This window comes from Bufo gargarizans, chromosome 3, assembly GCF_014858855.1.
Source record: "Bufo gargarizans isolate SCDJY-AF-19 chromosome 3, ASM1485885v1, whole genome shotgun sequence".
Classification (NCBI taxonomy): domain Eukaryota; kingdom Metazoa; phylum Chordata; class Amphibia; order Anura; family Bufonidae; genus Bufo; species Bufo gargarizans.
Genome location: NC_058082.1, coordinates 108414188 through 108427133, shown reverse-complemented (window position 1 = coordinate 108427133; position 12946 = coordinate 108414188). Strand labels below are relative to the sequence as shown.

General features: G+C 45.7%; 1 protein-coding gene across 1 annotated transcript in view; it reads left to right on the top strand.

The window, feature by feature from the left end:
- Positions 1-807: 807 nt before the first annotated feature.
- LOC122931423 (sterol O-acyltransferase 2-like) overlaps positions 808-12946 on the top strand; it is a 150945-nt gene continuing 138806 nt past the window's right edge. Inside the window, exons 1-2 of the mRNA XM_044285497.1 lie at positions 808-813; positions 2295-2422. Coding sequence (XP_044141432.1) covers positions 808-813; positions 2295-2422 — 134 coding nt within the window. The remainder of the gene's footprint in view (positions 814-2294; positions 2423-12946) is intronic.

The window sequence follows — 12946 nt, the reverse complement described above, 5'->3', positions numbered from 1 at the left end:
AACCAAACCCCCCGTCATGGTAGCCTCCCCCCAGGCTACGCCCCCAGTCCGGCTATTTCTTTTCTCTTCTGTGTATTGGGGCCTTTAAAGGCAGTTATTCACTTTGTGTAATGTATTCAAAGTACATGGCAAGCCAAGGGCTCTATATGACTTGAATGTGGTCACATTGTGCTTCCTAAGCTGGCCATACACATTACTCCCCTTTTACTTTTTAGAACACGTGCACACTGGGCTTATCTGACTGTCAGTAATCTCATGTATTGGTCCAGCCTAGAGGTGTCCATACACATTAGTAGTTGTTGACTGAAAGCTATTCTTCCTGACCCTGCTAAACACATGCACGACAACACATTCATGTGTTCGGAATGGAGGGAGGGGAATAAGCCACGGCCAAAAAGACCTTCTTCCTTCAGAAAACAGATTGGGCATGATGAAATTCAGCATGCCCAACCCTTCTTTCCTTTCACATTTGTGAGGGAATAGTCGGACACCACCATTCACAATACATAGTTGGCCGGTTCTCACTGTAATTGAACAAGATTGATATAATGAGTAGGATCACTATAAGATACCATTCATTAGAAGTAACTAGTGAATGTAATGAATGGATGTTGGATACATAGGCTCAGATACACCAACCTCAAGGCATCTATCTTGGTGGCAGAAACCCTTTAAAGGGATCATCTGAATTCTAAAAATTCTTCCATGCTGGCGCAAAATTGTAAAACTAAACAAAACCATTCTTATATTGTCATCACAGGTGATGTGTCCGATAACATAACAGGTCTAATAAAATGGAAGAGACACATGGAGGTAGGTGGGCTGTTGTGTCTTTTGTACACTGGATATACACATACTTTATATGGTGACATTGTGGAGATAAGATAATGAGTTAAAGGGGCTGTCTCACTTCGGGAGATGGCAATTATCATGTAGAGAAAGTTAATACAAGGCACTTACTAATGTATTGTGATTGTCCATATTGCCTCCTGGATTCATTTTTCCATCACATTACACACTGCTCGTTTCCATGGTTACGACCGCCCTGTAATCCGGAAGCGGTGGTCATGCTTGCACACTAATGGAAAAAGTGCCGGTTTACACACACTTTCATGGTCCCATCCACATGGCCACCACTGATGGATTACAGTGTGGTCGAAACAATGGAAGCGATAAGCCATTGATGTCAAATATCTCCAAAACAGGACCCCCCACGAAGTGAGCGGAGAGCACCCATGCATGCTCGACTGCCCTCCATTCATTGCTATGGGAGTTTAAAAAATGGCCGAGCAGTGGCTCAGTCACTTCCAGCAGCCACATAGAAGTGAATTGAGCGGTGGCCACACTTGTGCGGTGCGTTCTACATTAAGTTCTACTTTTTTTTTTTTTCCAGAACTCTTATAGAAAGAATAGAGAGTGCACTGTGCTCTCCTTCACTTTCAGGGGCCCCTTTTAGAGATAGATATGTGTCCCAGAAGTGGAGCCCACACCATTCTCACTTTGATGGCATTGTCCAAAATGATAAAACCCCTTTAATGGACTCTTAGTTCACTATACTAAGAAGCATGTCTAGGCTGCTTCAAAGGGGACAGTGATTTAAAGGGGTATCTGAGTAATGGAGAAAAAAAATATAAAAAAAAAATATATATATATATATATATATATATATATATATATACTCATCAGGATATATATATTAGTTAAGCTTCTTGGAAAAAAAATAAATAACATACTTACACCTTAGCATTCTTGCTGTGGGGGCGTGTAACAACAATGACTAAGCTCTCCCTCATGAATATTTATGGGTGTGAATAGTCTGCCCTTCCCCGCCCCCTGCACTACACAACCTAACCTTGCATACAAATGCTATCACATGATCATCTCCCAGCTCACACAGGAACAAGATCCGCTCTACATACATCACACACTGCCAGGAGTCGGCCAGCAGCCAGAGGGGAGAGAGGGGGCGGGCACACAAGGCTTTGATGTTTTGTGTACAGAGCCGGGCCACTCCCTAAGGCAGGGATAAGCCTGTACACGAAACGTCAGCACAGGGAGCTTGCTGGATGAAGTCGCAGATCACTTGACACCGGAGAAACAAGATGTTATAGATAAATAGAGTACCTTACAAAAGTATTATTATATTGGTTATAAAGCTGATTGGAATATATTTATTTAACTCGGACATCCCCTTTAAGGGATCCCTCTCTATCTGGTAAATGTGATATTATATGGATTCATATTTTTCCAATGTATGTATGCCTGACCCTTATGTAACACCTTTCTGTCATTAGGAAGTAAAAGCAGAACTTGTGAAGGACATGAACTGCCACCAGAGAATTCTCCTGGATAAAGCCATGACAGAAGCCGTGGAGTCCTACACAAAGGAGGATGAGACTGTACCATCTGGTTTAAAAAAGAGGCAAGTTAAATTGTGGTGCAAAAATAATTGCATTTTCTACTGTAATTAGCAGGGACATGCTGAACGTTTAGATCAACTGTGGTTTGAACAAAGCCTTACAAGATATGTGTCCTGCAGGCCCACTGTCACTTAGAGCTGACGGATACCCTTGTTCTTCATTTTGAATGCTGCTTTATTGGAGGGAGTGATAAGGAGTGGCTAGAGAAAATGATTAATAATAATGATTTCCATTGCAAATATGTATAAGAGGCTCAGGAATATCCCATTACTTATTACTTGTTGGTGGTATAGCGCCAACATATTCCGCTTTGCTGTAGAATGAGCGAGTGAGGCGGGGGAACTTGGGCACTTTCAGAAAACTCTCCGCCCCTGGGCACTTGCGACGGTGCATTAGCATATGATAAAAACGATTTGAAGCATCTGAAGATTCAAACACGGGTAACATCTGTGTCATGTCTTTGTGCCCCACTGAATAATGTCACCTGTTTGAAACCGGTCAGGTAGGTGACAGACTCCCTTTAAAAGAAACAGTTCAGTGTTCATTCACACTTTTGGCAAGTTCATAAACAAAAAGGAAAATACCTGCCTCCCCTACTGTGTCACACCTCGGATATGATCATTCAGATCCCGTGGCTGGGGGGCATATACACCGTATTAATTCTTCATGTAGCCTCACAGAAATTGGTGAATTGTTCATTCCAGCATGGCTGATGCAATGTTCTGGTAGGGTTTTATTCAGCTATTGGTGAATAACCAACGGGAAATGAGGAGGAGCACCATCCTGCTGATAGACTTCCTCTGTCTTTGTCATAAGCCATTCCCTTAACATGTCCAGGTAGGACAGGCCGTGACAGGATTCTTGGCAAAAAAGAAAGAACCGTAGACTGTGCACCTGCTCATTGCACACATTTGCTTTGCTTGATAAGGGCACATGGGTTTTTAAGCCCCAGATCTGGAGCCCCTGGTTGTGACAATTGTCCTTCCCACTGAGGTGAAAGCCTCATCTGTGAACACCAGCCAGTCAGTGAATTTGTCCTCTTCCAATTGCCCCCTGCAAGACAATGGAAAAGCATTTTGGTTTGTCATCTGGTTTCAGCTCCTGGATGTTTTCATAAGATACGCCATGCCGTGGTTTGTGGCACTTGTAGTTCCATTCTAGTCAGCCTGGTCGACTTTCTAGGACTGTGCTCTTACATGGCTTGAATTCTGTTCACTGTCTCTTCTGAAGCCCCACATTATGTAATTTGCCCCCCACACTGCCCCCATTAAGTAATTTGTCCGCCACACTGCCCGCCATTAAGTAATTTGTCTGCCACACTGCCCGCCATTAAGTAATTTGTCCGCTACACTGCCCCCCATTTAGTAATTTGCCCCACACACTGCCCCATTAAGTAATTTGTCCGCCACACTGCCCCCAATTAAGTTATTTGCCCCCATTTAGTAATTTGTCCGCCACACTGCCCCCATTAAGTAATTTGCCCCCCTCACTGCTCCCATTAAGTATTTTGCCCCCCACACTGCCCCATTAAGTAATTTGTTCGCCACACTGCCCCCATTAAGTAATTTGTCCACCACACTGCCCCCATTAAGTAATTTGCCCCCACACTGCCCCCATTAAGTAATTTGTCCGCCACACTGCCCCCCATTAAGTAATTTGCCCCCACACTGCCCCATTAAGTAATTTGTCCGCCACACTGCCCCATTAAGTAATTTGCCCCCCACACTGCCCCATTAATAATTTGGCCGCCACATTGCCCCCATTAATTAATTTGCCCCCACACTGCCCCCATTAAGTAATTTGTCCGCCACACTGCCCCATTAAGTAATTTGCCCCCCACACTGTACCCATTAAGTAATTTGTCCGCCACACTGCCTCCATTAAGTAATTTGTCTGCCACACTGCCCCATTAAGTAATTTGCCCCATACTGCCTCACAAATTTGCCCATACACTGCTTCATATTATGAAATTTTCCCCCCACCTTGTACTTGTCCGCTGATCTGCTAAGCTGCTGCGCATGCATGAGTTCAGTCACTTGAGAGTGCCACCCCATCCTGCGGCGCGTAATCCCGCGAGACCCGTGATCTCCTGCGGCGGGTCTCGCAGGATTACGCACCGCACTACTGGGTTGCGCTCTGAAGTGACAGAATTTATGACCGAGCGGCGCAGCAGCTTAGCAGATTAGTGGACAAGTACAAGGGAAGTGGGGAATAGCATTCGGGCGCTGGCTCAAGCCTGGAATGTTTTGACCTAAGGACGCTCCCACCGACACCGCTGCAAGTACTTGCGGAGGTGTCGGGTGGGATCTAGAGCAAGGCCCCCAGCAGCGCGAGGCTTTAGGAGGCGGCCCAAGTGGCCTAATGGAAGAGACGTCTTTGCAGTTGGGTAATGTAGGAAGAAGGGGTAGAGGAAAAAGTGCCAGGGACGCTAGTCCTGAGCTGGCACGCCCTAGTAAATATGCCTGTTTGGCTGATATTAGTGATCAAAACCCAGGGCCAGCAACACTGCAGCAGGGCGTTTCTCCTAGCAACCAGTAGGATGACCGCTGCAGGAAGGATGGGAAAAGGAGTGCAGCAAAGGTCAGGCAGATGCTGGTGGTGAGGGATTATTAGGCGGACAGACAGGGTCATCTGTCGCCGAACAGTGTGTTGTCTGCCGGGTGCTTGGGTTCGGCATATTGCGGATCGGATTGGCGGATTGCTGAGGGGTGCTGGGGAAGACCCGGCGGTCATGGTACACATTGGCACCAATGACAAAGTCAGTGGAAGATGGAAGGTCCTTTAAATACTACCAGTCCCACAAGCGTCACCAGAGAGACAACGGGAGCTTAGGGAGTTAAATAAGTGGCTCAAAAGCTGGTGCAGAAAGGAAGAGTTTAGGTTCATGGAAAACTGGGCCGACTTCTCGGTCGGTTACATGCTCTACAGTCGGGACGGGCTGCACCTTAATGGGGAGGCTGCCCTGGGGGAAAAATGGTTAGACGGCTGGAGGAGCTTTTAAACTAGGATCTAGGGGGAAGGTGGGGGGTCATAATAAGGGGGTAGATAGAGAGTGGGTTATAGAAGGGGACAGTGGGCATTTAGTGGGGGCTGGGGTTAGCGAGGAAAATAGGGAGAAGACTGGGCATAACTATACATTTAGGAAAAATAGAACTGCTGGTAACAAGAACCTATTACATACAAAATCAACCAAGGTAACAAAAAAATCCTGGATATTCACTTTACAGGTAATAGTAATTCAAAATGTACATTTTCACAAATGGCAGAAGTCTAGCTAGAAAAATGGGGGAGCTGGAGGCTATGGTACTAGAAGAACACATAGATGTTGTTGGTGTGGCTGAGACCTGGTTGGACTCTTCGCATGACTGGGCTGTTAATATTGAGGATTTTACACTATTTAGGAAAGACCAGGTCAATAGAAAAGGTGGTGGTGTGTGCCTGTATGTGAGGAGTGATCTGAAGACAAGTGAGAAAGAGGCAATTGTGGGTGAGGATGTGGAAACCTTATGGGATGGGTGGAAGTTCAAAGGGATATAAACACTGAAAAAATAATACTTGGTGTAATCTATAGACCCCCTAACATCACAGAAGAGATAGAAATGCGACTGTATAACCAAATAGAGCGGGCGGCACAGGCTGGTACAGTGGTCATAATGGTAGATTTTAACTTCCCAGATATTGACTGGGGTCATGGTTCTGCCTCAACCGGAAAAGGGGAGAAGATTCCTCAACTTGCTGCAAGACCACTTTATGGGCCAGTTTGTATAAGCTCCCATTACGGGCAATGCTCTGTTGGATCTGGTAATTTTTAATGATGCAGAGCTTGTTGGTAATGTTACTGTTCGAGAAACACTAAGTAATAGTGACCACAATATAATTATATTCCTACTAAACTATACAAAGCAAACTTTGTCAGGCAGAGCAAAGACACTGAATTTCAATAAGGCTAATTTCCCTGGGTTGAGGGTAGCATTTCAGGGCATAGACTGGGAGCAGCTACTGTCGCAAAATAATACTGAGGATAAATGGGAGAGCTTCAAATCCACAATGAGAAATTGCACTAAAAAATGTATCCCCGGAGGATCTTGCCTCTTCACTGAGACACACCGAAAAGGGGTTAACTAAAACTTGGAGTCATTGGATGGACTTCTACGGCTTCGCAGAATGTAGAGCGCTTCTATCCCCTACATGAGTGCGAGGCTTGCTGTTGATTACCCTCTCCCTCCTTCCCCTCCTCCCTCCCGTTTCCCATCCCTTTTAATGTTCTCCTTCCTTCTCTGGCTTTCTCCTCCTTAAGACGTCAATAGGCATTTCAGTTTCTCCGAATTATTCCACATTTGATTGTGGGGTGCCCCCATTAGGCACTGCACTCATCTACCTAGCCGATTGTCATCTATTATATTTTTACTTCATTTATTGAGATATGTTCAATAATTGTCTCCTGTCTGGTCATGACTTGGATAATATGAAAAATGAAAATCTTAAATAAAGAATTTACAACAAAAAAAAAATGTATCCCTTTAGGTAACAAGTATAAAAGGCTAAAATTAAACCCCCCATGGCTTACAGCTACTGTAGAAAAGGGCAATAAAAGACAAAAAGAGGGCATTTAAAAAATACAAATCTGAGGGGTCAGCTGTAGCGTTTAAAGATTACAAAGGGCTTAATAAAATCTGCAAAAAAGAGATAAAATTAGCAAAGATTAGAAAAATTTTCAAAAACAAACAGCAGATAGCAAAAGAAAGCAAAACAAATTCCAAAAAGTTTTTTTAAATATATAAATGCTAAAAAACCTAGGTCTGAGCAGGTAGGGTGTCTAAATAATGGTAAAGAGGGGGTAGTCACTGAAGATAAGAAAAAGGCAGAGTTCCAAAATAGTTTTTTTAGCACTGTATATACAAAAGAAGAGAAAGGAGCTGATATCTGTGGCGCCGGGGCTGTTAGTACAGCTAGCTATCTGCAGATATGGTCCAAGAGAAGTTAAATAGGGTAAATGTGAACAAGGCTCCAGGTCCAGATCGACTACACCCAAGAGTGCTTAAAGAGCTCAGTTCAGTCATTGATGTGCCCCTGTTTTTAATTTTTAAAGATTCTCTATGTACTGGTACAGTGCCAAGTGATTGGCGCAAGGCAAACGTGGTGCCCATATTCAAAAAAGGATCAAGGTCATCCACAGGTAATTATAGACCAGTTAGTTTAACTGCTGTTGTGGGAAAAATGTTTTAAGGACTCTTAATGGACTCTATACAGGAATATGTGACTATAAATAATATTATAAGTGATAACCAACATGGGTTTACCAAGGACAGAAGTTGTCAGAGTAACCTGATTTGTGTAATGCAAGGCACCAACTAGGGGCGTAGCTAGAACTGACTGGGACCCACAGCAATTTTTTTACAGGGCCCCCCTCACTTAGGGTCAATTTAGACGTCCGCAAGTGTTTTGCAGTCCACAAAATGTGGTTCCGCAAAACACGGATACCAGCCGTGTGTGTTCCGCATTTTGATAGTTCCTTATGATAGAAATGCCTATTCTTGTCCGCAATTGCAAACAAGAATAGGACATGTTCCATCTTGTTTTGCGGGGGCCGTGGAACGGAACTACAGATGCAGACAGCACACGGTGTGCTGTCCGCATCTTTTGAGGCCCTGTTGAAATGAATGGGTTCGCACCTGTTCCGCAAAATGCAGATGCGGACCCAGAACAACGGACGTGTGAATGGACCCTTACTTAAAATAAAACCTTTGAAAAAACCTATTTGTCTTTGTATCGCCATTTTTGGAGAGCTAAAACTTTTTTTTCGATTTCTGCCTAAAGAGCTGAAGCTTTTTTTGTGGATGAATTGTAGTTTTTATTGGTAACCTTTTTGGATACATTTTTTTATATTTTTTAATAGTGAAGACATTTTGGGACATGGCAATGTTTTTTTATGTTTATTTACCTATATTTAAAACACTGTGAAAGGGGGTGATTGGAATTTTCATCCCAACCTCTTCCCACTCCTTCCTCTACCAGCTTCCTGTACTATAGCATGCGGTACATGGCAGCCTTCCCTCTCTGCCTCTGCTGCTCTGCCATGTACTAGTGCTTATTATGACACACATGCGTGCACCCGATGCCAGCCCAGAACCATCAGGGCATCACATTTGTGTATATGTATCAGGCACATACCTGAAAAAATGAGTGCTGTGCATGCCTGTTGTGCCTCCCTTCGCCCTCTGCCATGATGCTCTGCTTCTCCCACCCTTTGAGGAGGACTTGATGGGCGCGCTGCGTGAAGAGATTCATTTGCATAGCGCACTGCTGACTTGTTCTCTGGCGGGTGGCACGCTATGCAGGCAGCTCAGCAGATAATCAAGGATTGAGGCAGGCAGATGCCCGCCGAAGTGGGCCCTTTTTAATGAATGGGGATGTAGGCGGGATGGGCGGCCGCGGCCCCTATGTGACTGCATCAAATGTAAAGGGGGGAGTTTGGAGGGGTTGTTTTCGGGGGTGGTGCCGGAATGAAAATGTAAAATTATGTACACACAGTAAGTGTGTGTGAGACACTGCTCCCGGACCCCTTGTCAGCCCGGGCCCCAGCAGCTGCTCCCCCTGCTTCCCTGGTAGTTACGCCACTGGCACCAACGAAACAGACCAGTGATGATGAAGTCAAAGGGGTTTATTAACAAAATAAACAAAGTCCAGGTAAACTTCACTGGGCAAATATCAGGCAAACAAAAGCGAAGGAAAGCCAGGAGTAGTCCTGATCCTTGCATAAGTCTCTGTGCAACTTGCCAGCCAAACGGATGCGTCATAGAAAGTCCCGGGTCCTGGGTCCCACTGGAACGGACGGAGTCCCAGCAATATTCAGTCAGTAGCTAGCAGTACTGACCTGCACCTGGATAAGGAAGGATAACAGTGGGCACTGACCGACCTGGGTGGCCACCTTTTTATGTGCCTGCTAACAAATCCCAGGGCGCCCAGTGTCCATTCCCCATAGGTCATGATCCTGCCCTACACCTGTGTACAAGGCTTTGGTCGGTCATTAGTCAATTAGACCAATGCCGGCCCCCTAATGTACTTTGAACTTGCGGCCAGGTGCTATTCCTTATGCTGGTCGGCGAAGCACATAAGAAGCGCGTAAGCGAGACCGCATATCCCCTTGCAAACCCATTTTCGAACATACACGCAGATGCACGACAGGCTTTGCGAGAGTGCGCGAGCGTGCCGGCCTGAACACCGGAATGGAATCCGCAATAGACACCGGAGACGAGCTCGGCCGCAGCGCACTTCCACTAGCCCAGCCAAGCTGTCCCTGAAAGCCATGCAGTCTTCCCCCTCCAGCGCAAATGCGAACACATCCCCACGTGGGTTTTTGGTCACACCGGAGTGCGTGACAGGTGAGGATCTTACATTATCCCCCCCTCGGGGAGGCGGGTCATAAGACTCCAAGCGAGCTTTCCCCGGATTATCCCGGTGAAAAGCTGCCACCAACTCATCCGCATGCACCTGACAAGCAGGTACCCAACATCTCTCCTCTGGACCAAAGCCCTTCCAGTCTACCAAGTATTGGAGAGACCTCTGGACAAAACGAGAGTCCAAACTCCTGTTCACCTCGAACTCTGGCACCCCTTGGACCTCCAATGGGGGTGGAGTCTGAATGAAGGGGGTGGAGTCTGAATGAAGGGGGTGGAGTCTGAATGAAGGGGGTGGAGTCGATGGCTAAAAAGCAACCTTGTACGTAACTCTGTTGATCTTCTGCGTCACCGGGTATGGACCAATGAATCGAGGACCCAACTTGGAAGATGGCTGACGCAGCGGAATGTTCCGGGTGGAGACCCACACCTGATCTCCCACCTTAAACTTTTGCTCTACAGTGCGTCGACGATCAGCAAATTTCACACACTACATGCCTGGATGTAGGCCTTAACATTCATGGACATACTGGGCCACCAAACGTGATGTTTAAAGCGGGTGAAAAACAATGCCCACCGAGCTTGTCGGGAGTTGAGTCACTTGGCAGTCTCTAGGTACTCAAAATTTTTGTGGTCAGTGTAAACCGTAATGGGATGTTCCACACCCTCTAGCCAATGTCTCTACTCTTGAAAAGACAATTTTTCTCCCAGAAGCTCTCTATTGCCGATGTCATAATTAGATTCGGCTGGAGAGAGCTTCCAAGAAAAGAAGGCACAGGGATGTAATCTCTCAGGGACCCCAGAATACTGTGAAAGAACTGCCCTAACATGCACCTCGGAGGCGTCGACCTCGAGGACAAAAGGTCTGGAAGTGTCTGGATGAGTAAGAAATTGCGCAGTGCAATAGGCCTGCTTTAGCATCTCAAAGGCTCTGTCTGCCTCTCTCGTCCACTTTGAAGGATTAGCTCCCTTCTTAGTCAGGTTTGTGAGAGGTACCACTATCGCAGAGAAATTCTTAATAAACTTGTGGTAGAAGTTGGCAAAGCCTAAGAAATGCTGCAGTCCCTTCAGATCCTTAGGCCGAGGCCAATCCAAGACAGCAGAAAGTTTGGATGGATCCATAGCCAGTCCCCTTTCTGAGATAATGTACCCCAGAAAAGGCAATTTCGTTACCTCAAACAGACACTTCTCTAGTTTGGCAAAGAGGCGGTTCTCCCTTAGTTTCTGGAAAATCTGACACGCGTGTCTCCGATGAGACACCAGATCCGACGAGTAGATTAGTATGTCTTCTAAATAGACAACAACAAATCTACCTAAGAAATCCCTGAGAACATCATTGATTAACTCCTGGAAGACTGCAGGAGCATTACAGAGACCAAAAGGCATAACGATATACTCGTAATGCTCGTCCCTGGTGTTGAATGCGGTCTTCCATTCATCATCACCTTCTCTGATGCGTATAAAGTTTTATGCACCCCTCAAATCATCAATCAGTGGCAGAGGGTACCGGTTCTTCATCGTGATCTGATTGAGGGCACGAAAATCAATGCAGGGTCTTAAGCCTCCATTCTTCTTCTCCACGAAGAAGAACCCGGCTCCAGCGGGGGAAGTGGATGGGACGAATTAAACCCTTCTCGAGATTCTCTTTAATATAATTACGCTGGGCCTGAATCTCAGGCCAGTGAGATTATATAGATGTCCCCGGGGTGACATGGCACCTGGCACCAGATCTATGGGACAATCATTTGACCTATGGGGAGGTAACACATCAGCCCTCTGTGGACTGAACATGTCCTGGAAGTGATGGTAATGCTGGGGTACTTAATACTTCTGTGGAGGCTAGTGGCAACTCAGGACATATGCACTGAGTGAGGTATTCAGTACTCCACCGGCAAATCTGACCTGAGCGCCAGTCCACTATCGGATTATGTAGTCTCAACCAAGGGAGACCCAAAATCACAGGAGTGGATGGCATGTCCAGGACAAAAAGGCTTAAGGTCTCCCGATGATCAGCCCCCACTGTTACCTGCATCCTGGGCATCATCCACATGGCACGACCATCCTGGACAGGATATCCATCAATAGCGGTCACCGACAGGGTGGTCTTTGGCTGGATAAGCGGGATGCCAAGTTGATGCACCAAGACTGAGTCCATAAAATTCCCTGCTGCTCCAGAATCAATCAGGGCAGAAAACACATGCACAGGAGTCTATGAAGTTTAGGAATTCCTGTCTATCTCCTGTGAAGGAGTCAGGCAGAGGAATCTTCAGCTCCACTTGGTGTCTTGCGATTGTGATGGGTAACGTGGAAGCTCTTTGGAGCAGCTGCTGAACCTCCCCCATCACATTAGACAGTTGGTCCTGGATTTGAGCTGCAGTGACTGCAGTCACATTCGGGCATCGTTGGGTTAACAGATTAACTGCTCCTGTTAACTCAGTTACAGTCAGGTCCATAAATATTGGGACATCAACACAATTCTAACATTTTTGGCTCTATACACCACCACAATGGATTTGAAATGAAACAAACAAGATGTGCTTTAACTGCAGACTGTCAGCTTTAATTTGAGGGTATTTACATCCAAATCAGGTGAATGGTGTAGGAATTACAACAGTTTGCACATCTGCCTTCCACTTGTTAAGGAACCAAAAGTAATGGGACAGAATAATAATCATAAATCAAACTTTCACTTTTTAATACTTGGTTGCAAATCCTTTGCAGTCAATTACAGCCTGAAGTCTGGAACGCATAGACATTAACAGAAGCTGGGTTTCATCCCTGCTGATGCTCTGCCAGGCCTCTACTGCAACGTCTTCAGTTCCTGCTTGTTCTTGGGGCATTTTCCCTTCAGTTCTGTCTTCAGCAAGTGAAATGCATGCTCAATCGGATTGAAGTCAGGTGATTGACTTGGCCATTGCATAACATTCCACTTCTTTCTCTTAAAAAACTCTTTAGTTGCTTTTGCAGTATGCTTTGGGTCATTGTCCATCTGCACTGTGAAGCGCCATCCAATGAGTACTGAAGCATTTGGCTGAATATGTACAGATACTATTGCCTGAAACACTTCAGAATTCATCCTGCTGCTTTTGTCAGCAGTCACATCATCAATAAATATAAGAAAACCAGTTC